General features: G+C 48.2%; 1 protein-coding gene across 3 annotated transcripts in view; it reads right to left on the bottom strand.

Annotated features, from left to right (window-relative positions):
- Window positions 1-6,498: 6,498 nt before the first annotated feature.
- WASF2 (WASP family member 2) overlaps window positions 6,499-26,280 on the bottom strand; it is a 72,903-nt gene continuing 53,121 nt past the window's right edge. For all 3 annotated transcript variants that reach the window (XM_019432395.2, XM_019432397.2, XM_019432396.2), the window contains exons 3-9: window positions 20,515-20,649; window positions 19,844-19,997; window positions 17,572-17,689; window positions 16,418-16,548; window positions 14,172-14,327; window positions 12,028-12,542; window positions 6,499-10,596 (exon numbers count right to left, since the gene is read on the bottom strand). In XM_019432395.2, coding sequence (XP_019287940.1) covers window positions 10,439-10,596; window positions 12,028-12,542; window positions 14,172-14,327; window positions 16,418-16,548; window positions 17,572-17,689; window positions 19,844-19,997; window positions 20,515-20,649 — 1,367 coding nt within the window. In that variant the 3' untranslated portion in view covers window positions 6,499-10,438. The remainder of the gene's footprint in view (window positions 10,597-12,027; window positions 12,543-14,171; window positions 14,328-16,417; window positions 16,549-17,571; window positions 17,690-19,843; window positions 19,998-20,514; window positions 20,650-26,280) is intronic.

The following is a 26,280-nucleotide window of genomic DNA, read 5'->3' as shown; positions in this document are numbered from 1 at the left end:
GCTGAAAGAGCTTCTCTCCTATCCAAAGGAGAGTGATGGTAAATGTGCGCATGTACCCTTGTGTGCATTTGACGACCTAAGTGTGCAGGACCCTGAGCGTGGGTGTTTGGGAACCAGAAAGAGTATGTTCACCAGGCAAGGGCAGGAGCAGGTTTTTGGGAGTGTGGCTAAAGAGGAAGCTCTTGACTGAAGCTTCTCAGCCTCCCAGGCCTCACAGGTAGGCAAAGCCTAGAGATGGGACCCTCGGAGCACACCCCTCCATTGTACAGATGGGGAGACTGAGGCCTGGAGAAGAACAACCACTTGCTCAAACCCACACAACTGCTCCAGGCTAGGACTCAGGTCTTTCTCCATTTCTCCGGCCAGAGCTCTCTCGCCAAGTATTCAAGGCTCCTTCCCCATAGTGGCCACAGGACTCCAAGGGGAGTGGACATGCCAACAGGGGCTGGGTCAGAGCTGGTGGAGGGCAGACCCAGCTCCAGTGCAAATACAAAGCAGGGAGGTCCCGTCAGGTCAGGTGGAGTCTTTCCTTCCCCACCTTCCTGGAAGGTCCCCAGAAAAAGACCCCCACTGAGCAAACACCTCCCCCATGCCAAGCTTTGGTGCAAACATTTCACACATCACCATGGCCTTTTCGGTGATGGCTCTCTTCCCATCTTACAAAAGAGGTAGTTGAGGCTCTGAGAGTAGAGGCTCTCATTCATTCACTGCTGTCCTTATGGACAACTTGAATTTCAGCTCGGGGAGATAGTAATAAGGAGACAAATTTAAGATTTGGCAATGTCAGAGAGTGAATAATCCGCAGAGAAAAATAAAGTAGGAAAGGGGGCCACAGGGAGTACATGTACTCTGTAAACAAGGGCTCCCAAAAAAGGCCTCACTGAAGGGGACATTTGATCTGCTCAAAGTCACATAGTAAAGAGTTGAACTGGGATTTGAACCCAGGTCCATTTGAGTCCAAATCTGTTTGTTTCCCTGGGTAAGGGAGTGAGTTTCAAGAGCAACTCAGAAACAGCAAAAGCAAAGAAACTGCGGCAGGGAACCCTTTCCCCAGGCTGAGGAGAAGTTGGGGGTCTCCAGACTCCCCCCAGACCTCTGGAGTGGGCAATGTGTAGAAGGGCCTCCTTACTGCCTCTCCCGTGTCCGAGGAGCCCCGCCAGGGGAGACCAGGTGCCCATACTATTCTGGGCAGACTCGGCCTTTGGCCTCCCCTTCCCAGCTTCGGTATCCGGGGCTCAGCAGAGCCTGAGCCTTTTTGTCTGGGAGGGCCTGGGGGTGCCCCGTGCCGGGGGTCCTCCTCGGTTTATCCGGGTGTGGTTGTGTGGTAGATCTGAGGCATTTCTGGGCGCCTGCGGCTGGGGTGTCTCTGCCTTGGGCTCTGGGCCCACCCTGAGGGATATCTGAATCTGCCCCTTGGGTTGCAGCCTGTGTGTGAGGTGGAACTGGCTGGCTTCTCCTTCTTCCAGGGATCCTGTAGATACAGCTGAGGTCCTCCCTGTACCCCCACCCTGTGCTTCCTCCCAGGAAGCCTCCTTGGCTGAGTCCTCCCATGGCCGTGAAGATGTGCTTTATGCAACATACCTTGCCACACTTCTCGAGTAGACATTATAGAGCTTGACCTCTTGTCAGCATGGGGGCCCCCCGAAGGCAGGGCTGTGTGTCCCCTTGCAACTGAGGGTCCCTGAGAGAAGGGACATGCCTGCCCTCTCAGAACGAAGCGTTCTATGTCTCTTTCAGCCTCAATTCATCTGGTACTCAGCCTGGGGCTGCTCAGCACTGCACGCCTGGCTGTACGTGTGTATGTGTGTACCTGTTTTTTGGGGGTGTCTCCAAGCCCCTGACACTTTTCCAACCCGGTGCCTGATCCCACCCTACCACAGAGGCTTGGGAGGGTGACCTAGGCAGCAGAAGGGGGAGTCCCCAGGATTGGGGGGAGGTAAGGGCTGGGGTCTAGAGCCCTGCCTTCCTGCTTGGATAGGCCCTAGGGCCCACCTTTCCTCCTCTTCTTCCCAGGTCCTGTGTGGGGGAGGGGAGGAGCCCTGAGTGCTGAGCCCCCGCTGGGGCCATGACCGCCTCTCCCTGCAATAAGTGAGGAGACAGCAGCTATTAATATAAGATGAGTTCACGGGCTCACAGCTTCCGCGGGCTGGAAAACAGGCTCCCGGGGCTGGGGGCTGCGGCAAGTCTCATCGTCTGTCAGATTCTCTCCTGGAGCCCGGAGCCCGCCAGCCCCACGTTCCCTAGCTTCCTACATGCTGAGGCCTGTTATACATGCAGACCTATGAGTACACACACATGGGCACACACAGGCACACATGGGGGGGGTGTCCAGGCCCCTGGCCAAACACACATATGCACATACATCCAGACATGCGTGTACACCCAGATGTATTTGCACACTGGTACATACACAGTGTGCACACAGATATATCACTGCACACATGCTAATCGACTTCACGTGCACATTTGCAGGCAGATATACCTACTTCAGTGTACGTACATGCCTTCACACAGAGTATACACACAGACTTACCCCTGTATACACATGTGCACGAGGGTCCAGACATGCTTGCATACCCATCTGCACACCACTGCACACCCACATATATACAGACACAAAACTGCACATGTATATACAGATGGTATCTGGTCAGGTACGCACATTTGCATATAGGACCACATTCAAGGACTTGAATGCATGTATATATGTCCTTTTGCACACAGTGTCACACAGGCTCCCTGCTGCTATCGGTGCTCAGCAATCATGAATTCACAGGCAGACCCTCAGTTTCCAGCCAGTAGGCTGACTCTGCCTCCTCTCCTTCTCTCTCCCCTCCCCCACCCCCATGACAGGCAGCAAGTGCTCCTGCCAACCCCAATGCCTGCCTTCAGCTTCCCGCCCCCCGGGGGTCCCCAGATCCCTGATTAACCCCCTCGCTAATTGGCCACCAGCCCCTTGACTTTGCTGCAGGCCTTCTCGGGGAGCTGGGAGCGAGAGGCTGCAAATTGGCCAAGCAGGATGGGTCTGGGGAATAGAGTGCGGGGGTGGGGTGGGGGTGCTACGAGCCCAGTGCCTGGCTGGAGCCAGAGCTTAGGTGAACACTGACATCATATTCCCTTGGGAGGGCACCCCTATGATTCATGTGTACACAGTCACATGAAACCTTCCTTGCACACACATTTACATACACTCCCCAGTCATGCAAATGGATAGAATTCACTCTGCTTTTTTACACAAATGCATGTATTTGCATATACCCAAGTACATTCATGAACAAACCCAGTACGTGTGCAAACATGTTACACGTACATAAACGTACCTGCCAGATACACAGAAACCACTTACACATGTACATCCAAACACACCTCACCTAAGCACACAAATATAGTCACATGTATACAGACTTGCAAACATGTACGCTTACATGTTACACATGCCTATTTGTAGGCATATATGAACGTACGTCTACATGTGAGTGCACGCCTGTGGAGCCTAGGCACGCATGCACACCACTCACGTGTGTGTACATACCTTAGTGAATACAGCCTCCTCCAGCTCTGCAGAAGAAGCCTGAGGTTTGCAGTCTGCTGGTAGGGTGGGGGGTGGCAGAACCCACCCAGGGTGCAAGTTGCCGTTTCCCAGTCTCCATCTCAACGCCTAACTCTGGAACGTCCGCTGGGTTCCCCTCAGCCTTCAGGACTCCAGACAGAAGTGCAGAGCTTCTGGGACACCTAGCTGGCTCAGTCAGTGGAGCACGTGACTCCTTGATCTTGGGGTTGTGAGTTCAAGCCCCACATTGGGTGGAGATTACTAAAAAAATAAACTTAAAAAAAAAAAAAAAAAGCAGAGCTTCTGGCTTAGTCTCTGTTGTTCCTATCTCCTGGACTCTGGGTCTGAGCCCCCAGGGTGTTCTACTCTCTTGTAGGCAGCTTGGGGCCTATAAGAAGAGGATTCTATTTCCATGCCCACTGCCAACTTGCTGTGTGACTTTGGACAAGTTGCTGTGTCTCTCTGCGCTTTGTTTCCTCAACTGTAAAACAGCACTAAAAGGTTTTGTGTTGGTAATCCTCCCAGGACTGGCCTAAAGAATCCATGGGGTCGTGTTTATGGATGTAATGTACTCGGGCACATATGTTTGGGAGAGGTGTTATTTCCGGACATGGTGAGATGTCAGGAGGGAGAGGTTTGCATACATCATGGTCAACTTAACTCTTCACTAAATAGGTGAGGAAGCTGAGGCCCAGAGAGGGAGCAGCAAGGTGGGAGCTGAAAGACCTGACCTCTGACTTCTCAGCCATGAAGTCTGCTCCTCTTTAAATATGTATCCAGCGTGAGCAGGTAGGTGTGTGTACAGTTCGCAAGGTTAAGGGCAGAGTGGCTGACTGCTGAGGTGGGAGGGGGTATCCACGCAGGACTCCCGCCACCAAGGTACTGAGAAGTCGACCATGAGAGCTTCCTGAGGGTGTGAAAGCCTTTTTCTTTTTTGGTCCTCCAGCTCCAGACCTCTCTCTAGACACCTTCGTCTCCTGGGGCTGAGGGGCAGTCTACGCAGAGCACCTGAAACTGCTCCCAGCCTCATTATCAAGAAGGGAACTAGCTGACAACCACCTCAGAGCAGAAGTCACAGGAAATAGTGCCAGGTTGCCCTGGTCACTGGGCGGCCAGGAGGGGGCAGTGAGGAACTGGCGGAGGCAGCGCGAAGGGAGGGGTGGCTCCTGAGGACCGTGTGAGGTTTGCTTGCTATTACGTGTTCCTGTAACCGTGTGCCGATCTGTGTCCTTGTTTGCACAAGGGCAGGGCTCTGTGTACGGCGTGCGCACGTGACCCTGGGCCTGGGTTCTCAAGTGTGCCCACTCACGTGGATACGTGTCGTCTTGTGTGTGTGTACGTCTTTGTGCAGAAACGTGTGCACCTTCGCGGGTGTGCGTGCGTGTACTGAGCGGTGTCTGTGGGAAGCCCCAGGCCACACCTAGGGAACCCACTTTGTTCCCGGGCAGCTGAGGGTGCAAGGCATTTTCAACTCTTATGATCTGGGACAGTCGGGCCCTCGGCCCAGCCCACTTGATTTCAAAGAACAAAAATAGCCAACACCTGTAAAACTGGGCACCAGAGGGTGGGGCAGACCCAAACAGAAGACCTTAACATGCCCCCAACGACACCAAAGACCATGATTCTAGATGCAGAGGTTCTGAAAGCTGCTTAGAGTTGCGTGGTGGACAGAGCACGAGCTCTGGCTTCAGAGAGACCCGGGCTTGAACTGTGACTCTGCTCCTGGCCAGCTACACGGTCTTAGGCAACTCGACCTCTGGACTTGTTTTCCTCACGTGGACAACGAGGGACCGACCCTTCCCTTGTAAGGCTGAAATCAAGTGTGCGCGGTCCTGAGCAGGTAGCAGGCACTTAGCAAATGCTCGTTCTTCTCAGGATTAGCCCCAAGAGGTGAAGCATGGGGTCACAGCTCCCAAGTTGAGGAGCCGGAATTTAAGCTGGGGCCGCCCGCTTCCCAGAACCACATTCCTCCCTTCCAATTCCCCAGCAAGGGCGGCTCCCGACACCACCGTTTTGTCTTCTCCCAGGGCGGGCGTCTGGCCGCCTGTCAGTCACCGGTCTCGGGAAGCCAAGTGCTGACTAAACACAGGCCTGAGCAGGAGGGTGGAGCGAGGGGCGAGCTGGCTCCCGCGCCCCCTCCCCTGCACCCCCACCTCCAGCGATGAGCTCAGAGCGGCTGGCGCAGCAGTTGCTGACAATTCAAAACTTCTGCCCCCTCTCCTGGGACGCCAGTGGGTGACTCTCTCTGAACAGCAGGCGTGACCAGCAGTCACCAACCTTGCTCCCACCCCTCTCCCAGGGCCACCCCACTGCAGTCTGCGGGGCCCGGGACTGGGACTGGGTGTCAGCCCATAAATTACCCCCAGGGACAGTCACCCGCAGCAGCTGTGCTCGGAACAACCGTTGCTTCCTGGGTAGGTCATTTTTTTGGGTCAGAATATAAACCCAGCCCCTTCGCCTTCCCAGGCGGGAGAAGGGGCGTGCGGCAGCCGAAACTTTTTATCAGATTCCACTGAAAATCATTCTATTTAAGGTAAGTTGCTTGGGTCTGAGAGGCAGACAAGATGCCGGCCAGATGTTGGGAAGCAGTATCAGCATTCAGCCGGTGCTCTTCTCCTGCCTGATGAAATGGCCAACAGCCGGTCTCCCCCCCTGGGCCCACACACCCACCTCAGCCAGCTAGGAGGGCCTGGGGATCGGGCCTTCTGGGTCCCCCAACCTGGTCTCCTTCTAAACCAGAACGGTTTCCGCCCTTCATCTCCACCTCCCACACAGGGTATACCATCCAGAACCAGAGGCCTCCTGCTCCTGGAGCCCACCCACACTAGACTTCCCTCCAGAGCTCTGGCCACCACCTGTGGCATTCAATGTTGTCCCCTTCCGATCACTTTTCCCATTAGAAACAGAGAGACGTGCACATACACAGACACACGCACACACACCAAAGGTGGCTGAGTAGCTACAAAGACTTTATCAAATTATTTAAAATGTCGGCATTTACATATTCGCATGTATATATAAAATTGTTACATGGAATCCTCAGGTCATGGGGGTGCTAATGTGGTCCACACATGAGCCTGGCAGGGAAACAAATGAGGCCAGGCTTGGAGCCACGGGGCTTTAAAAAAAACAGGACATCCTCCTAAGGGCCTAAGAGGAGGAGTACAGCGAAGAGGAAAGGGTCACCTCAGGGGTTTGGTTTAACCTCACCCTCACAGATCTCTGAATCTCCTCTCCCACCCTCAGGGGAAAGGGACCCATTTCCAGACCATTTCCCTACAATGTTATAGGCCCACTCCCTAAAAATCGATGTGGCAAACATACCCAAGAATCCACTGGAATAGGTCCTTATAAATATATTTATATCAGAGAAAACAAGGCACTTTGGGAGCTTTACAGCTCACTCTCCTACATGTACATCATTCTAGACAGAAAGTAAAAATTGGTTAGTTTCTCAAGTGAGTTAACTGAGTTAAGTTAATACAATAACAGAATTGTTCCCTAGCCCTCACTGAGACACAATATGAGGCACAATCTCCTAGCGAAACCTGGTCCCAGGTATGCAGGACCCCAGTAGAGCTCAAAGCCTGATGCCCCCAGGAAGCCTGACACTTCTCTGGAGCAAAAGCCCCTTGCCCTGGGGGCACTGGCCCCCTCCCCAGGCCCTGAGGTCAGGTGAGGGGGGCTGCAGAGGGAGGCAGGCAGAGAGCCGAGCTGGGACACGGTGGGAATGCTTAAGCAGGGTCACCAAAGCCACAGAGACCTCAATCTGTCCAAGCTGGCGCTGCAGAGCCAGAGGATCGGCGCCACGGGAAGAGATTTCACATTAGCCCTGACAACACCGCCTCGGCTCTGCGGTGACATTGGCCAGGGTCGTTTCTGAGGGCGCTTGAGCTTCCGTTGGAGGCGAGCTGGAGCTTGGGCCAGCTGCTCTGAGCCCTCCAAGGGACTGCAGAGCCTACCCCCTCCCGGTAGCTGCTCCTTTGGAATGTAGTCATCTCACAAGCATGGCAAAGCCACAAGTCACTTCTGACACTGCCGAATGGAAGCTGGGTCCCTGGGCCACAGGAATGGGGGCAGGTCCCCTGGGCTGGGCAGGCCAGGGAAGGGAGGTGGCTCCTTGGCTTCAGAGCTTAAGAGTCCTTATGAGCCATTGCTCCATACTCCTACCAGCCTTGGCCCAGTTTAAATAATCACTAAACTTTGCATTCTACAATTACAGGATTCCAAAGACACACAATTACCTGCACAGGGTCCTTTATCATCTTAAAGGGCTCTGGGTTTAAAGAAGTTGGGTTTTTTGGGGGTGGGGGGGTGGGGGGATGCGCATATGCATAAATAGAGCCCAGAGGGCCTCTCGGCTGACTGGGTCCCCAGCCCCCAGAGCTGAGGAGGCTTCGCAAGGCCGGCTGCTACAAAGCACAGAGCTTGGCTGCATAGATTTTAATGAGAGCGTCAGGCAGAGCTGTGCTGTTGCTCTCCGGGACTTGCAGATCATTACCAAACCAGCTGTAGGATGAGAACACAGCACATCGAAACCCTAGGAGGTCACTGAGCTAATGATCTAATCCTACCTTCCGCAGGCAGTGCCCCCCCAACCCCCCCACCCCCGCTCCTGCCCCCAGCCCTTTCCAGGGCGGATTGTGTCCATTCCAGAAGCCAGGCCAACACCGCCCCCTTCAAGGTCAGAGCAGAATGATAGCAAGTGGCGCTGGCTCCCCCTTTTCCGGAAAGGAGGGGGATGGGGGTAATTTAGTCAAAGCCATTAGGCCCAAACCCTGGCCTGGCCAGGCCCCAGGACTCCTATTTGGGAGAACCACTGCCCTCCACCTGCCTCTCCAGCCACTGCTGGGCTGCAGCCAGGGGCACCTTCAACAGCCATTTTAGGGTTCTGAAGAAAGCACCTTCAGCTTCCAAAGTGCAAGGAGGGAAGCAAGGCGGGGGCACACACAGCTTGGTATGCTCAGCACTGTAGCAGGGTACCAGACCTGTGCCGCAGACACCTGATCTGGGGAGGGCGAGGAGGGTATATTCTGGAGCGGCCCCAGCAGGAGGGCATGCTGGTCCCTACTGGCTCAGTCACCACGCCAGAGTTCAAGGAAAGAAGGCAGAGGGGGAGCATCCAGCCAGGGCACAGCGGTAGTACCCGTGATTACACACTCTCCTCAAGCCGGAGGGGTTTATGAGGGCTTTGGCAATTACTACAACCATTTGCTGTGCTGGGTAGAGACAGATCCTGTTTCTCTTTGTTTCAGGGCTCTGAAAGCTGGAGAAGCCAGGAGAAGCCGGTTTCAGCATAAGAGGCTACACAATAGTTAGGGCAGAAGAGAAGAAACCTCACTGTTGGCCAAAGCTGACCAGTTTTTTTTTTGAATAATAGCACCTGTGTATTAGCTCTGGAAAGAGGGGGAGCGAGGGAGGGAACATCACTGCACGCAGTGAGGAGGGAGCTGGAAACAAGACCCAGAGCCCCTCTGCCTTTCAGCCCTCCTCACGGCTGCCAGGCCCCCCTAGGCAGCTACCTGCGGCAGCCGCCAGCCTGAGGGACTGAAGTTTCTACAGCTGGCAGAACCTATGCTTAAATTGGGGAAATAAAAAGGGGACGAGTTGCAGAGGAATTGAAAACAGCACCTGTCAAAGCTGCCTACCCCCTTCCTTCTCTCACTACCTCTGGTCCCCCAGAAGGATGGCTCCCAAGGCCATGTGGTTCAATGGTGATAGTAAAGGGGAAGCAAAGAATTGTAAGACAGGCTATAAGGGTCTGAGCAGCACTGACAGGCCTGGCACTGGCTCTGAGCCCTCCTACTGGGACCCCCACCTATGGGGTAAGGTCTGGAGTAGCACAGAGCCAAGACTGCTCTGCCTAGACTCCAGCAAGTCTGGAACCCCTACCTGGTTCCAGAAGACACAGGTGACTTGGAATGAGGAACTCTGGGCTCCAGTTCTGTCACCAATCATCTGTGTGACCTGGAGCAAGTCATTTCCCGTGTCCAGATTTCAGCATCATCAAGAGGGCAGGATTCAAGGAGTTTACCATTCTTTCAGTCCCGCAGCTCTGAGTCTCTAAGCTTGATTCCTGACAGCTGGCAGAGGTCCACACACCAGTGTGTTGGGGCCAGTTTGGTCATGGATATTAGAGGTCTGAGCTGGGCTGTGGTGCCTAACGCACCTGGTAGTGAGGGAGGGACATTTAAGGGACACCTGGACACCACCCTCTGGAGAGGGAGCCTGGGAGGGAGGCGAAAACTTCAGCCTTTAGAAAGATACAATTTCTGGGCAGATGGGGAGATGCTCCTTAGGGCCTGATGGCTCCTAGCATAAAGGGCATCCAGACATAGAGATAGCTTAGCAAAAGGTAGCTCACCCTGCTCACCAGGGCAAAAAGGTGTGGCAGGCAGTCTGGCTGCTAGGACGTGTGGCCTGCTCTGCCCTCTCAGTGCATGGGAAAAGGGGCTGGCCATGTCCATGCAGGCATTAGGACCAGAAGATGGCTCGTATTATTCAAAGGGTGAGGGTAAGGATTCTGGAAGAAGACCACAGTTGAAAATGGCTCCTAGGGGAAGGCACCAACTCCAATCTAAGCCCAATCAAAGGGATCTGCTCTGGAGTTTTTCCTTCTCTTCAATATGCAACAGTCACTTGAAGGGAAGAGGGAACATCTCAGCTACTGAACCTCAGGAGCCCCACGGGGCCTGACTATGGGGAGACGGGAAAATATATGTTGATTTGGAGGAAGCACTTGGATATATCTTTGGTTGCTTCAGAAAAGGCTTTGGCCCCTTGAAATTGTTTTTTCCTCCCTCTTTCCCCCCATTGGACTGTTGGGATAGGCATCAAAGAAGGCAGCAGCAGGAAAGAAAAAGGAGGTGGGAGAGCAGGCAGAAAGAGTTAATCCGACCAGTCGTCCTCGTCAAACTCAGAGGAATCATCTTCCGAGTCACTGTACTCCACAGCAATTCGACGTGACAAGATGGTGGCCACGTCGTTGCCCACAACATCCCGCTTCTCTTGTTCCTGCTGCTCCTCAACCTTTCGCAGCTGAAAGCCTGGTGAGAGAGAGAGAGAGAGAAAGAAGGAGAGAAAGAAGGGTTCAGAAGGTGAGTAGGTCTCAGAATCCACACAGGACTGAGGAAGGGGGAGTGGCTACTGGTGGGTGAAGTATGGGGAAAGGGGGAAGAAAAAAAATCCTCTGGAAGAGCAAAGAGAGAAAGGGGGAAGCAAGAAAAGACAATGAGGGTTTATACGATTCTGGCCCTAGTGCTGTAGGCATGTTGGAGAGGAAGGCTGCCATCCTTTCCGGTTTCCATGCCATCAGGCTGGTGAGGCCGGTACTCCTCCAGAGGCTCTGAGTGGGGAGTGGCCACCATACCGCACCAAGTGGGCACTCAGTCTGCTCAGTTCATCGATTATCACGGAGCTCAGCTGCCCCAACTTGTCTCCTCCAGACAATCCTTCAGTTCCAGGAGGCTCACACACAGAAGAAACCACTCTAACCCTTAGGGGCCAGACCTGACCTCTGACAGAAAGAGAATAAATGCTCCACAAGGGTCAGATGATGATGAGGGAGCACAGAAAGGTGGGGAAGGAGACAAAGAGGGAGGGGATAGGAGAAAAAGGGGAGAAGGACAGGGTGAGAAAGGGGGAAAGAGAGAAGGAAAGAAGGATGTGAAAGGCACAAAAGTGGAGGAGAGGGCCATGATGGAGTCTGGCCAGAGAAGTACCTTCTAGGGAGTAGTGATGCTTTTTTTTTCCGGGGCACAAAATGAATGCAAACACATGCAAAGCATGTATTTTCAAGGAGTTCAAAGACCCCAAGTTAAGAACACATTACTTATTTTCACGACCCCGATATATCAAGAGTCACATGCTCTTCTAAGTCAGTCTAGGAACCCTAAGAATCCTTTAGTTTTTAATTAAAAAAAAAATTTTTTTTTTAACATTTATTTATTTTTGAGACAGAGAGAGAGCATGAACAGGGGAGGGGCAGAGAGAGAGAGAGGGAGACACAGAATCTGAAACAGGCTCCAGGCTCTGAGCTGTCAGCACAGAGCCCGACGCGGGGCTCGAACTCACGGACCGTGAGATCGTGACCTGAGCCGAAGTCGGACGCTTAACCGACTGAGCCACCCAGGCGCCCCTAGTTTTTGATTTTTTAATAGGCTCCACACCCAACGTGGACTCAAACTCAACGACCCTGGGAACAAGAGTCGGATGCTCTACTGACTTGGGTAGAGTACCAGGTGCCCCAAGAATCCTTTACTTCACACCAAGGTGGAAAGAAATCTAAATCTCTGTTATTTTCAGAGCGAAGCCTTTCTTTAGGCTGATCTGAAGCCTGAGGTCCCTCCCAATCCCTCCCCACCTAATGAAAGCTATTTCCTGGGAAGGGCACAGAACCCCTAGCCCACCCTCCAATCAGTCATCCCGGCTGCAGAAAGACAAGACTTCATGGCCCCGGACCCAGCACTGGGAATTACCTTGACGTATGGCTGAAAGTAAGTCACTGCGGGCATCGCTCACAGGAGGCAAGGAGGACTTAGGCTTGGTGGCATCGGCAAGTGGTGGGGGTGCAACAGGCTGGTCATCCACACCACTGAAAGGGAGAGGAGGGGGCCCCGGAGGAGGGGGAGGAGGGGGAGGAGGAGGTGCGCCTATCACTGGTTGGGACAAGGGAGGTGGTGGCAGAGTCGGGTAGTCAGCTGCGGGCGGTGGGGGAGGAGGCGGAGGGGCAGCAAAATTGGGGTGAGGTGGGAAAGATGGGGGTGAAGGTGGTGGTGGGGTCCCCGGAGACCCAAATCCTCCAGGCGGTGGTGGAGGTGGAACGCCCATCACTGGAGGTGGAGGTGGAGGAGCAGGTGGTGGAGCAAACCCGGGTTTGGAGCCTGGAGGAGAGCCCAGAGGAGGCGCTGGTGGTGGATGGCTTGGGCTGACCACACTGGATCTTTTGGGTCCAGCTAAACCGGACCCTCTTTGGTTGCTGTCTACGGGGCAGCTAAAAGGACACAGAAAGAGACCATCATCACTCTCAGCATGTGAACATCCACCTCTAATTAAGCTTATCTACGAGCCTAGGTTCATTTCAGTTGACTATTATTTCATTTTAGCTCAAATAGAAAGAAAAACCTGAGAATGGTCAGAACAAACCAACAATGCAATGGGGCAGCCTGGTAATGTAATGAGCTTTCATCAACAGAGGAATACAAGCAGAAATTGAGAATAACTATTTGAAAGAAGTAGACTAGGATTCCTCTACCAGGTAAGGGTTAGCCAAGGTCATCTCTTAGGTCCTCCTCAAACCTTTCAGCTTTCCAAGGGAAGGCACCCTCCTGAACCCTTCTCTAGGAGGAAGAGTCTGTTTAATCCTAGAGCTGGGGACCAAGAAGGCATGCAAAAGAAATCTAAAACAACACCCACTCACTGGGCTCTATTCCTCAGGCTACTGTCATTCACCAGATCTTGTGAGGGCAGGAAACCCAAGCCAAGCTGACCAATCTGAGCAGGGTACAGATTTAGGCAAATGTACCTCCAGCGTTCATGTGGAAAAACCTGACAGGGATGAGGATCTGAGGGTCAGCAGACATGGGAAATGAATGTGCCACTCATTTAACTCATACTGAATTGAAGCTAAGTAAAAAAAGTAAAAGATAAGTTGGTGATCTCTATCTGTTCCAGTATAGCTAAACAGTTAAGAATATAGGCTCTGCAGACAGAATGACCTGCTTTCCAATCATGGCTCTGCTGTGCAACCTTAGGTAAGTTCACTGACCTCTTTGTGCCTTACCATTCACTCATCTGTAAAATGGGTACCTAGCTCAGGATGATTGTTGTGAGGATTAGGCAACATAGAAGGTGTTTGGCATAATGCCTGGCACCTAACAAACACGTAAAAAAAAATGTTAATCATTTCTATTATCTAGACAGACTTCACTGAAGTTATTTTACTGGTCCTGGCCTGGATTTGGAACACACATTTTGTACTTAAAAAAAAAAAAAAAAAAAAAGTTTATTTATTCTGAGAGAGCGAGTGAGCACACATGAGCAAGAGAGGGAGGGGCAAAGAAAGAGGAGAGAAAGAATCCCAAGCAGACTCTATGCTGTCTGCACAGAGCCCAACGTGGCACTTCATCTCACAAACCGTGAGATTATGACCTAACCCGAAACCAAGAGTCAGATACTTAACTGACTGAGCCACCTAGGCATCCCTCGTCGTCTTTTTTTTTTTTTTTTAAGATTTTATTATTTTTTTTTTATTAAAAAAACTTTTTTTTAACATTTATTTATTTTTGAGAGACAGAGAGAGACAGAGCATGAGCATGGGAGGGGAAGAGAGAGGGGAGACACAGACTCTTAGCACAGAGCCTGATGCAGAGCTCAAACTCACAAACCGTGAGATCGTGACCTGAGCCGAAGTCAGACGCTTAACTGACAGAGCTACCCAGGTGCCCCAAGATGTTATTTTTTAAAGTAATCTCTATACCCAAGATGGGGCTCAAATTCACAACCCCGAGATCAAGAGTTGCATGCTCTACAGACTGAGCCTGTTCAGGCACCCTAAGGAACACATATTTTGTTCTTGAGTATGTAACCACTCAAAGTAGGCAGAAGAGATAGCATCATTTACCTGAACTCTACGGGTGGGGGAGGCAAGCTGTCCTCAGAGAAGGAAGGAGAAGGTGGAGAAGTGGAATCTGACTGCGGTGGTGGTGGGTAGCTGCTTCCATCCATATTTTCAACAGAGCCAATACTGCCATTCTGGTACACCAAGGTGGGCGGATACCTGCCAATGAACCCAATGCCGAAACAGTCATTTAAAAAGTGTGAGTGATACGCTCATGCTTTTTTAAGCGACTCCACAAAAATGCATTTGATACAAAAGCTATTAGGAAGAAAGAAAGAATAAAATTCCACATAAAATTCTGAAATTTAATTTTAGGACTAAATTCTGGATTAAAATTTAGGACTAAATTCTATTGTTAAATGTCTCCCAACCCAGATAATCAAAACCATGCCGTTCCTTTCCCAGTGCTGGTTGGCTTTGGCAAACCCAGCAGTTGTTTTAAATTCTCTCCCAAATGTTAAGAGCAGCCTATACCCAAATCCCAAAGTCTATCTTGTGGCAAAGGGCAAAGCCAAGCCCCAAGGCTAGTGAGCTGTAAACACGTGACTGGCACACAGCCTCGTTTGGAGGTCAGCAAGCCTCTGGAGTACTCAAAGGCCAAGGAGGCATTTGATTGCAAAACCAAGCTGAGGACAAATGCAAGTTGCTGTGTGGTAGCTAGACTCGGTCTCCCTGCCAGGTCTCTTATCCAACACAACAAGCTGCCAATTTAAGTAAGGTGCTAGGGCCTGCGCCTCATGAAAACCTGTCCCCCAGAGCACTGGGCCTTGGGTGAACAACAAACCTCCAAATGAGCATAAATACACCAACTAGCAGCTAGCAAAATATGGTTGGTTCCGCTCCACCTCCCCCTTCTCTCCACCACTGTTGGGTTCTAAAGAACTCATTGCAAACAGACTCCAGGAGAAGAGAGTTGAAGAGAACTAACAAATCAAATGATGCTCTGATGCAGAAAATCCCCAAAGCCCGGACCCCTGTAGGCTTGGCACATCTCTTTATAGGTTCCCCAACAAGCATATCCAGGTAGGCCAGCCATGTGGCCTGATCCCAAACTTCTTGGACAAGAGGAAAATGGGAGGCAAAGTCCTTGTTTTCACCAGCCCCATTCCACACCCACAAAAACAACAAAAAACAACACGTAATAGTTGGCATTCTGAACGTGCAAGATTCTGGCCTTAGAGTCCCAGAACCTGAGACAAGGCCTGACTGAACAAGATGGGACCATGGAACAAAATGGCCCCTTTTACTTGGAGTTGAAGGTAAGGAAGGTGCCCTCAAGGCTGATCTCCCTGTAGAAAGGTTCATTTTTTCTCGCACCACCTTCGTCACTCTTTAAAACAAATCTCTTAATCCAGGAAGAACAAGTGTCAGAAGTGTCAAGATTTTCAAAAGTCAAGATTTTCATGGTAGAGTTATTCCTAAAAGCAAGAACAACTCAACTCTTTCCTTTTATCATTCCTAGACACCCGGCATGGGCTGGCAACGTTCTCCGACAGCCAGGATGCAATGTATTTAGAGGAAAAACCAGGGCAACATTCATGCCAAGCAGTCGTGGTAACTTGGCTTTGAATGTCACACAGGTCGGACATCAGGATAAGCATCAAACCAAGCTCTAAAACCATTTTTTTCCTTTTAAACCTCCAGTGTGATTTGGTATTGGGAAATGGGTCAGACTGACATCTACTATTTCCCCATGGAGATATATAGCCTCAATACTGGCCAAGCGACCTTTCCCACACTGTCTCTGAGGTCTGCTTTCAGTCCCTTGGCCAGCCTCTCTCCCGAGACTGACAAAGGCTGACTGAAAAGTTGCTTTGGTGATGTGCACAAATCCTCTGCCTGGCCCTCTCCGCTCCTGTGAAATGCCCAGCCCTTAGGCACGACCTTCAAATCAAAGCTGTGGAGGCAAAGGGCTCCCAAGACCACTTTTCTTCTCTTTCCAGTCTTTTCTTTGAGGCCCACAGACATACTAGTGTCTGGCAGAGCAAGGGCACTAGAAGCCATGGGTTTTCTTTTCCAGACTACTACAGTCACTTCATTTAAACTGCTGCATCTCTTGATTTATTTAGCAAATTTTAATCACCAGATGGATGCGCTTTAAGGTAGCTGATTAATAGTGGTATGATCTATGCCACACGGCCAGACTTCAGAGGGGTGTGAAAGGTGTCACACCAGAGCTGTTAGGCTGTTGCCCCCAGGTCCCCAGGCCCTTCAAAGAATGCTACCAATAGGACGAAAGCATCACCTACCCAGAAGGCCCCAGCTTTTCTTTGGATTCCACAAATTCTTGTCCCATCTTCATTTTCTCCCACTCTTCCTTACGTGTCTTGATTTTACGTGGATTTACATTCCCTCGATTTGGATTATCTTTCTTTTCTTTCTATAAGGATAAGAAACAGAAAAGCCTTTGTAAAACATTTTCCAAAGTTCATTAAAATTCCACCAGGTTTCATGGATGCAAAGAGATGATTTGCCTGGACAACACACGGTAACTAGAGAATTTATAGAATTGCTCGTTTGGGAATGACCTAGAGTCATCTAGTCCAAACCACCTCCCAAAGTCAAACACTTTCACTCAATCCCACACTCAGACACCTCTACAGATGGGAAACTCACTACCTCTTTGGGTAGTTCACTGATGTTTCTGAGCAGCTCTAATTGTTAGGAGGTTAGTAAAAAAGCTATTTGTTACTCGCTCTGCCACAAAGGTCAGTCAACAGAGATGAGGAGTAATAACAGCCGTAAATATCTGGGACAGATATAAGGAAATAGTTAACAAAACAAAATAAAACAACCAAGGCAGAATTCCTCGGCATGTGCAGCTGCACTAGCCCCTGGCGCTCTCTTGGGCCTCCCGGCAGACATGCTAATGGGATTGTGAGGTTGCCACCGGTAGGTCATATGCTTACACGCATCACTGGAGGTCTAGGGGAAGGGAGCACCTCCCAAAACTAAGTCTATGCCTTCACCCCGCCCTACCGAACCAGTAGTGAAGGTGTTAAACTGTTCCTGTTTGTAAATCAAACACTGTAGGGCCCTGTGCTGATCTCTGAGAAATGAGCTGCAAAACTGGCGGGGAAGGGACTAGCCTAGCTTGAGTGTCCAGCAGAGTCAGGTGCAAATTGCAAGAGAAATAAATGGTGAATAGAAAAGTCAATTTCTAAAACTCAGCCTGAATATACTCAATTGTTAATAGCGCTAGGGGGAACAAACACATTTTTGGTGTGATTTATACTTTCATCTTGGTTGTGCTTGGAGTGGACACATTTTTTAAAGAGTTTCACCTGGCATCCAAGCAAGCAGCCACTTGGAATGATTACTTCATATAAGACTGGCTTCCTTTTTATCCCCCCTCCACAATCGTGCCTACTGATGTGTAGAACAGAGGCCCCTTTCCCCTCACCCTATGCTTTCTCTTCTCTTTCATGATATCCTTGGTGTCCTGCAGCATCTTCTCCTTCCAAAGATCAAAGAAGTACGAAGGGTCTGTGTAGAATTTGAGTGCCTCTTTCCCATCGTCCCTGGGATAGAAATGAAGACAAGTAGCTGTCAGTAGACAGATGAGCTCCCAACCAAATCCAATATTCCAAATACCTACCAGTTAGCAGTTTTTACACTGAGGAATCAAGAAGTCATTCAAATCGACTGCATATTTCCTCTTCCACACCAGCATTCCAATGCCCCCTGAATGGCGCCTCTTTATTTATCTGGCTTTTTAAGAAACTTAGCCTTACTTTCAATTCCTGATAGAGGAATTTGCATGGTCAGGGCAAGAATGGGCTAGAGCAGCAGGGATCCTGATTATTTCTAATGATCTGCATGGCTACAGACATCCCCCTGAGGACATCCTGATATCCTGGCACACCAGAGGGGATTTCTGCCATTGGTTCCCCTTCCCCCACCAATTCCCCAGCACTCTCTAGGAAGCATTAGTGGCTTCCCACCCACATGAAACCTATGCACATATGTGCAGGTTCACATGTGTACATTATGTATACATATATACACATGAAAGCATTTATGTGTGCAGCTGTTATTTCTCTGTAAAAACAGGTAACCACAGCAATCCACCTTCTTGCTCCCTTCTAGAATAGCTCAGCACCCCCCACCCAACCCCCCAACCACAAGGGGGCCCCAGTGAAAACACATGGCCAGCTGTTTTATGATAAGATTGAATTACCATCTTTTAGTGGCTGTGACAGAAGTACAGAGAGAGCTACTGAGTGTCCATGTAAGGGTTACCTGCCAGACTTGATGTTCCTGGTTGGAATCCTGCACTTTGGCATGACTAAGTCTCTCTCACTTTCTAAAAAGTATGTGCTAGGTAGGGGTGGACATTTATTTTAGCACTATTCTAAACTAGAAAGAATTAGAAAAGCAATTCCATTCCCTGGCCTCCAATCCTGTCACAACACACAGAAAGCATTTCCAAATCAAACACTAATGATTTTTATATTAAATCTTATTCTGAGTTAGCTACACCATTGCTCATTTCTGTTAGGCCAAATCTAGATAATTGAGAGGAGAATGATAAGTAAGAAAATACCATTAACTGGAAAATAAACTTGTCTTAATATCATTTGTTTACCCTATCCTATCACACAAGCCCTTTGTCGTATGTCATACTCCCTTCAATATCAGGTGTACACTCCCTTCTTGCCCTGAAACCCCTCTGCCCAAATCCAACTTGATAAATGATGGAGGCTACAGAGTCAAATCTCTGCCCTGCTCTGCCAGCTAGCCCCTTTGAAAGCCAAGGTGCAAACATAATTTTACGCAGTAATAATGCAGGATAGATGCTATGTACTTTTATCCTGTGTGAATAGCTACCATGCTCCTATTCCAGGCTCCCTGGATCAGGTGGGTGTCCTTGAGTTTCACACACACATTCTACTTTGCAGTATACCCATGTCTCACAGAAGACATCTGCCTCCAGCTATCTGTAATTACTTTTTACCTGTTCCAAAGATATTTATGGATACAAGCAAGATAAATATTCGCTTTCTGCCCCTGCTCAGTGTTTTTTTGCAGGATGATCACACTACAGACCACTGGAGGGGGGAAGGGCTTTAAGCTGTCTATAAGGCTACCTTCTTTCTCAAGTTTAGCTGCAGCAGCATAGGTCTTTGCAGAGGGGAGTGTCGAAAGGATGTTCTAAACAAAGTAAAGACACTCATTTGGAAGGATACCAATTATTCCTTAAGCTCTGAAGGACCCTCAGGGCCCAGAGCAGCCAGTCCACAAAGCTAGCCCCACTAACACACCCAAACATCTGGTAATCTAGTGGTTTCTGAGTAAGTGGGAGCCTTGCTAGAATGCTGCCCCTGGGATGCATGCTCTAGGACTGCCTTGTAACAAAGTCCTTTTGGTTCTATAATAACTAAATTCCTTGGACAGAATCCAAGATGGACCTGGCTTACACCAAATTAAACTCTGCAGCATGCAATGTTATGGCAAACTTTCAATACATATTATATTTACTATGAATTTCAGAAACCAAACAATAATAAGTGACAAGTGTTTATACGGTAAATATTAGCTTCTGCTGCCACAAACAACTCTGGGGTAGGTAGTAAGCTTTTTGATACAATCCTCTGATGTAAACATCTTTAAATAAAAAGACACTCTAGTGCTGTTAACCACAGGTTGAAAAAGGGAGGAACTAGCCAGGTTACCTGTAAGGGGTAAGATTGTTGAGAGGTGGAGGAGTATCACAGGTGTTATATGTTTCTAAGACAGGTACTGGGAGAGAGTTTCTGTCGAAAAGCTTCTGGTCTTGAATGGTAGAGCTTCTGAAGGCCTTTCGGGTGTTGATTCCTTGCAGTGACACTGAGAGAAGATGGAAGGCATTAGAAAATGGACGACAGGCTATTTGAGCAAACACTGAGTCACACCAGTCTGAGAGGCCTCAGCTGCTGCGTTTCTTGGCTGCGGCTGTCTGCAGCCAGGTTTTTTTTCCTCCCCCTCTGGGGAAGCCCCACAAGGCTGTCAGCAGCCCAGCCATTTCACGACTGAACAAAATGAGGCAACACAAAGGTTTACTATGTGGCCAGATCTAGCAGGCCTCTCCTTGGGAGGAATGAATCTTCCAAGTACTTTTATGGTAACAAAATACGACTGGGGGAGGGGGCATTTGAGCAAGAATTGGGGGAATGGGAGAGAGGGAGTGTGTGGGGGTGTGGTAGAGCTAAAAAGGTTTCTTTACACCACCCAGGCTTGTGTCATTTCAAAGCAGAACTCCATAGGTCTCTGTGATTTTTCCCTTTACTTTTTTATAAATCAGGAAAAAAAAAACTCTAAGAAACTGCTCAGCAAAGCCTGCAAATGCTGAGCTCAGCTTCCTTACCTTCTTCTTCCTTGGGATCCAGCTGAGTGACTTTAACTTGTAGGCGGTCGACCCTCTCAGCAAGGGAGCTTACCCGAGAGGCAAAGGTATTTGCCTGAGTAAAGAGCTCTCCAACAATGTCCTCTGCATATTTACCTGAAAGAGCAAAGAAACCAAGTCACTAGTGCATAAAAATGACATAAATGGTTAGAAAAACTGGCTACTATAGATTTTACTCCCCACCTCCCCAACACACGCACACACCCCCTAAGATGGTTTGGGTTACATGCAGATGCTTGCTCTTCATAGATAGATACAGAGTTTGAGCAGTCCATAGTTTGAGCAGTCTGCTTATGTTCTCTAATAGTCTTCTTGGCAAACTCTGAACAGTCACGAACTCAATGCAGGATGAATAACACCAAAAGGTGCAATACAAAAAATTAATCCTGGAAGAGCAGACAATATGTAGACATATGCCTACAGCCCTTACCCCCTTGCTGCTTGGTAAAAGCACCTTGTAAAATGGTTCTTGGAAACAGACTGGGAGTTACAAGGACCTTGTAGGTGTCTACCATTAACATGAAAAATAAGAAATTACATCCTCAATGGAGCCTCCAAAGTACATTCAACAACCATGATGAGTTGTGGTATCTTCGAGGGGCCTTGAACTTATCAACAATTCACAGCACAGACTTATAACTTCTTCTAATGGGTGAGAAGGTTATCTTATGTTTTATAACACACAACTTTGGAAGTCTTTGCTTTAGGTTATAATCCTTCAAATTTACATCTCAAGGAAGAAGTGAAAAGCTGAAACTTTCAAGCCCTCCCTGAAAACCAACATACCAGTGGTCTCTTTCTGCAATATCTTATTTTTTTAGAAAAAGAAAAGAGTTCGTACTTTCAACCCTGGAATGCAAGGAGAATTTGCAGCCAAAGAAACCGAACAGCAATTTGACACTACCTCCATATTGTCATTCTAAGCCACAAAGCACATTCTTGCTAGGAATGAAAAGTGGTACATATGAATAAATATATCATCTGAGTTTCTTAACTTGCAAGGTGAAGGTAGGCAGAAGTCACTGTGCCCAACCAAAAAAACTATTGAGAACTATTTTAAGTAGGCTCTGATTCTTAGCTTTGAAACTACATGTATGCTTAGTCCACACTTGAGGGGAAAAATATTAGTCAAAAGGCCAAAACTGCACCTTCAGGGTGAACTAACTACAGCTCACCTTCCCAGTGTAACCTGGAGAGTAAGGATAAGACCAATCAACAGCATATTTTGAATTGCTGGTAAATTTAGTCGATAAGGAGTTTCTAATCAAGAAGGAACAAGTCTTTGCACACTGAACGATTTTGCGATTTAAACAACCATGGGAAGCTCCTGGGCTCAAAGAACACAAATTGGCAGAGGATCCTATCTGATCCCTGTCCATAATACAGCTAAGTCCTATAAAGACCATACTGCATCATGCTCAACCAGGTAATGGAAAACCGATTGGAAAGCTAAAGCAGAGAAACATGCAGCATTATGTGTGGAAAATAGACCAGGCTCAAAAATATCTGTTAACCAGGGCACCTGGCTGGCTTAGTTGGCAGAGTATGCGGCTCTTGATCTCGGGGTCATGAGTTCAAGACCATCTTGGGCATGGAGATTAGTTCAAACAAAACAAAACCTCAATCAATCAATCAATCAACCAGTCAACCGATGAGCTATTCTGGAGGAAAAGAAAACCCCAAATCAACCCACCCTTAGGTCACCAAGAGAGTACCCAGGATTTTCTGTTCCTCAGTGAAGGGAGTAGTGGTAACGTGAGTAGTGGCTGAATGTGGCACAGTGATTTTCAAGATAAAATCTTACCCCCAACATATAAACATGCTAACGTTGAGAATGCTGTTTGAAGAGGGAGTGAGGTGGTGTGAAGGTTTCCCCACTGTCACATCATCCCCTCAGGCCCTGGGCCTACTCAGAACTACAAGATGATGTATGGAAAAAGCAGCAGACTTCAATCAGAAAAGTCTGGATTTAAGTCTCAGTTCTTTCTATTTATACCTGTGTACTCTTCAGCAAGTCACAATGTCTCAGCCTCAGTTTCCTCATCTGTAAAATGGGGATAACTGTATCAACCTTACTAAACTGTCATAGGATTAAACAAGCTAAAAATGTAAGTTGTTACAACGAAATTCTCCCTTATACTGCTCAACCACATCAGATGACTTTCAAGAGTGTATCTAAATATCCTATTTTACACTTACAAGAAATTTAAGATATAATTCCAGTCAGTAATATGATAGCCCCTATTCTTCAAGTACTAAAAACTACTCCAATCTCTGAAAACAGAAGTGTGATACTTATATAGGAGAAAACCAAAGTGCCTTGTACAGAGTTAAATTTCATTCAGATTACCAAGATACACCCATTATCACATCAGGACATTCATAATAGTTATCAAACACATTTTGCAAAAAAGAATCCAGAAGCAGTCTTTAATTTATTTTTTTCCTTAGCAGAACTCTTCAAATGAAAGCCTATGTGGAAATGAACAGGTAAAACTGATTTTTAAAACTGTGAAGTTGCTCTTGTTGAAGTCTGAGTGGGAGTCTTGGAGCCCCCAGGGGCATGGCCCCAGTATGCTCAGAAAACCCAGTATCATAGCATGATTTCTTAATGACCCAAGTGGGGGTTCCATTCTACCAGGTGGTCAGGATACTAATTCAAAAGTGCAGGCTGGCTGGGCTGTGCCTATATCTCCTAAGATATGGCAACCTAGTATGTGAAATGCCAATCTCCCTGCACTGAGGGAAAATAAAAATTCTGGATATGCTATCATGCAGCAATCCAAGGCTGTGGAATTTTTAATTTTATGCCTTATCCACTCCATAATCACACTTTGCCTACTAGGCCAAGAACTTCGGGCTACAGCACACGAAGACAAGGTCATGACTATGAAGTACATATGAACTTGTCCCTGTGCCGCTCTCTGCTAGATGAAATACTAGTCATCTTTGGAGGCCTGGTGTGAATCTACCCTCTTCTAAGAAGCATTCCCTAACTCTCCCTATGCCCCCACACCATGCACTGAATCCCCATACAGAGTACTACTTCCTTCCCTGTGTTCTCTGTGCACTGACAGCATGGAATGGTGGAGAGAACACAGGCATGCATCATTCAACAAACATTTACTGAGCTTCTACTGGGTGCCAGATTCTACACAAGATAAAACACTGGGGTTCAAGGATAAACAAGACGTGATTTCTGCCTTCAGAGAACTTTTAATTTAGTATAAGAGATACAGAAAAGTTTCAACACAATGTGGCAAGTAATGATATAGCTCAGAGGAGCACTTAGTCCAACCTAGAAGAGATCCTTGAGCTAGGCCTTGCAAGAGCAGCTGCAAGGATGGTGAGGGTACTCCAGGCAGGAAACAGCAAGGGCATCGCATGCAAGTATGAGAGTATGATCTCTCTCACAAATACTATAAGTGATAAATCATTCTTCCTTCCTTTTCCCTCTTTTCCTTCTTTCTCATTAAAAAAAAAAAATCTTTTAAAAAGATTATAAAATGGGAGGGGTGCCTGGGTGGCTCAGTCAGTTGGGCATGCGTCCGACTTCAGTTCAGATCATGATCTCATGGTTTGTGAGTTCAAGCCCTGCGTCCTGCTCTGTGCTGACAGCTCAGAGCCTGGAGTCTGCTTCCGATTTTGTGTCTCCCTTTCTCTCTCTGCTCCTCCCCTTCTCATGCTCTCTCTTTCCTTCAAAAATAAATATTAAAAATTTTTTTAATAAAATAAAAAATAAAAGGATTATAAAACGGGAGAAGATGGATGGCAGAAAATGAGATTTGAAAGGAAGGCGGGTCTTGAAAAGTCTTGAATGCCAGGCCAAGAAACTTAAACAATTCCACAGTAAGGAACAGGGGAGATTTCTAACATTTGCACTCTTATGTACGTACATATGTACGTACGTACGTATGTATGTATGTATACATTTATTTTTTGTTCATTCATTCATTCGAGTAGGGGAGCAGGGAAGGGGATAGGGAGAGGGAGAGAGAGAATCTTAAGCAGATTCCTCAGGGCTCGATCTCAACAGCTCAGGGCTCATTATCATAATCTGTGGGATCATGACGTAGGCCGAAACCAAGAGTTGGACGTTTAATCGACTGAGCCACCCAGGCACCCTTGTACTCTTATTTTTAAAACACTTTTGGGGCACCTGGGTGGCTCAGATGGTTAAGCATCTGACTCTTGATTTCGTCTCAGGTCGTGATCTCATGGTCATGAGATGGAGCTCTGTGTTAGGCTTCATGATGAGTGTGGAGCCTGTTTGGGATTCTCTTTCTCTGCCCTTTCTCTGCTCTCTCTCAAAATAAACAGACATTAAAAAAACAAAAAACAAAAAACTTTTAAATTGCAAAAGTTAACACAGACTTAACTTTTATTTTATTTTTTATTTTTATTTTTTTTATTTTTTTTTAATTTTTTTTTTTAACGTTTATTTATTTTTGAGACAGAGAGAGACAGAGCATGAACAGGGGAGGGGCAGAGAGAGAGGGAGACACAGAATCCGAAACAGGCTCCAGGCTCTGAGCTGTCAGCAGAGAGCCCGACGCGGGGCTCGAACTCACGGACTGTGAGATCATGACCTGAGCCGAAGTCGGACGCTTAACCGACCAAGCCACCCAGGCGCCCCACAGACTTAACTTTTAAAAAGTCAAATAATTCAGAATTATAAAAGTAAAAAGTGAAATTTGCATTTTGAGCAGACCACTCTGGCAGGGATACAAGTTTTAAGATTTGTAAGATCTTTAGGTTTATATATTTAAGAGGACTGATAGAGAAAGGGAGGCCAGAGGGAGGCTAAGGCAACAGTTAATTTTATTATTTTTTATTATGTTTGCTTATTTGTGAGAGAGAGAGACAAAGCACAAGTGGAGGAAGAGCAGAGAGAGAGAGAGACACAAAATTCCAAGCAGGCTCCTGGCTCTGAGCTGTCAGTGCAGAGCAGGCCGCAGGGCTCGAACCCATGAGCCGTGAGATCATGACCTGAGCCAAAGTCGGATGCCCAAACGACTAAGTAACCCAGGCGCCTCTATTTCTTTTTTTAACTTTATTTATTTACTTAGAGAGAGAAAGGGAGAGAGAGAGAGAGAGAGAAAGCGCACGCACGCAGGGGTGGGGCAGAGAGAGAGAGAGGGAGACAGAATCCCAAGCAGGCTCCGCGCTGTCTGCACAGAGCCTATTGTGGGGCTTGAACTTACAAACTGTGAGATCATGACCTGGGCCGAAGTCAGACACTTAGCCCACTGAGCCACCCAGGCACCCCAAGGGAACAGTTTAGGTGAGAGTTAACGAAGGTCTAAACCAGGGTGGTGTTGGCAGAGACAGAGCAGAGAAATTCTTTGGAAATCTTACTTTACCTCTTACTGGCTGTTGTCTCTCTAGGCAAGTTACTTTTCTGAGCCTTCATTTCTTCACCTGAAAAACGGGAATACCACCACCTACCCTCACAGGATCACTGAATAGATTAAATGAGATCTATGTCAAGATCCTATTAAAACCTGGCATAAAGTGGGCAATCAACAAATGTGAGTTCCCCTCTCATCGCCCTCTCCCCTTAAAAATTATTTATTTCTGTCTCCTCTGGTAGATTATAAGCTCCTATAAAGCAGAGACCTTTTTTCTTTATTTTTTACATTTATTTTTGAGAGACAGAGAGATACAGAGCATGAGCAGGGGAGGGGCAGAGAGAGAAGGAGACACAGAATCCAAAGCAGGCTCCAG

The sequence above is a fragment of the Panthera pardus genome, unplaced genomic scaffold (assembly GCF_024362965.1).
Source record: "Panthera pardus isolate Hobbes unplaced genomic scaffold, ASM2436296v1 HiC_scaffold_11, whole genome shotgun sequence".
NCBI classification, from domain to species: Eukaryota; Metazoa; Chordata; class Mammalia; order Carnivora; family Felidae; genus Panthera; species Panthera pardus.
Note: the sequence above shows the minus strand (reverse complement) of the source record. Positions and strands in the feature narration are given on the sequence as shown.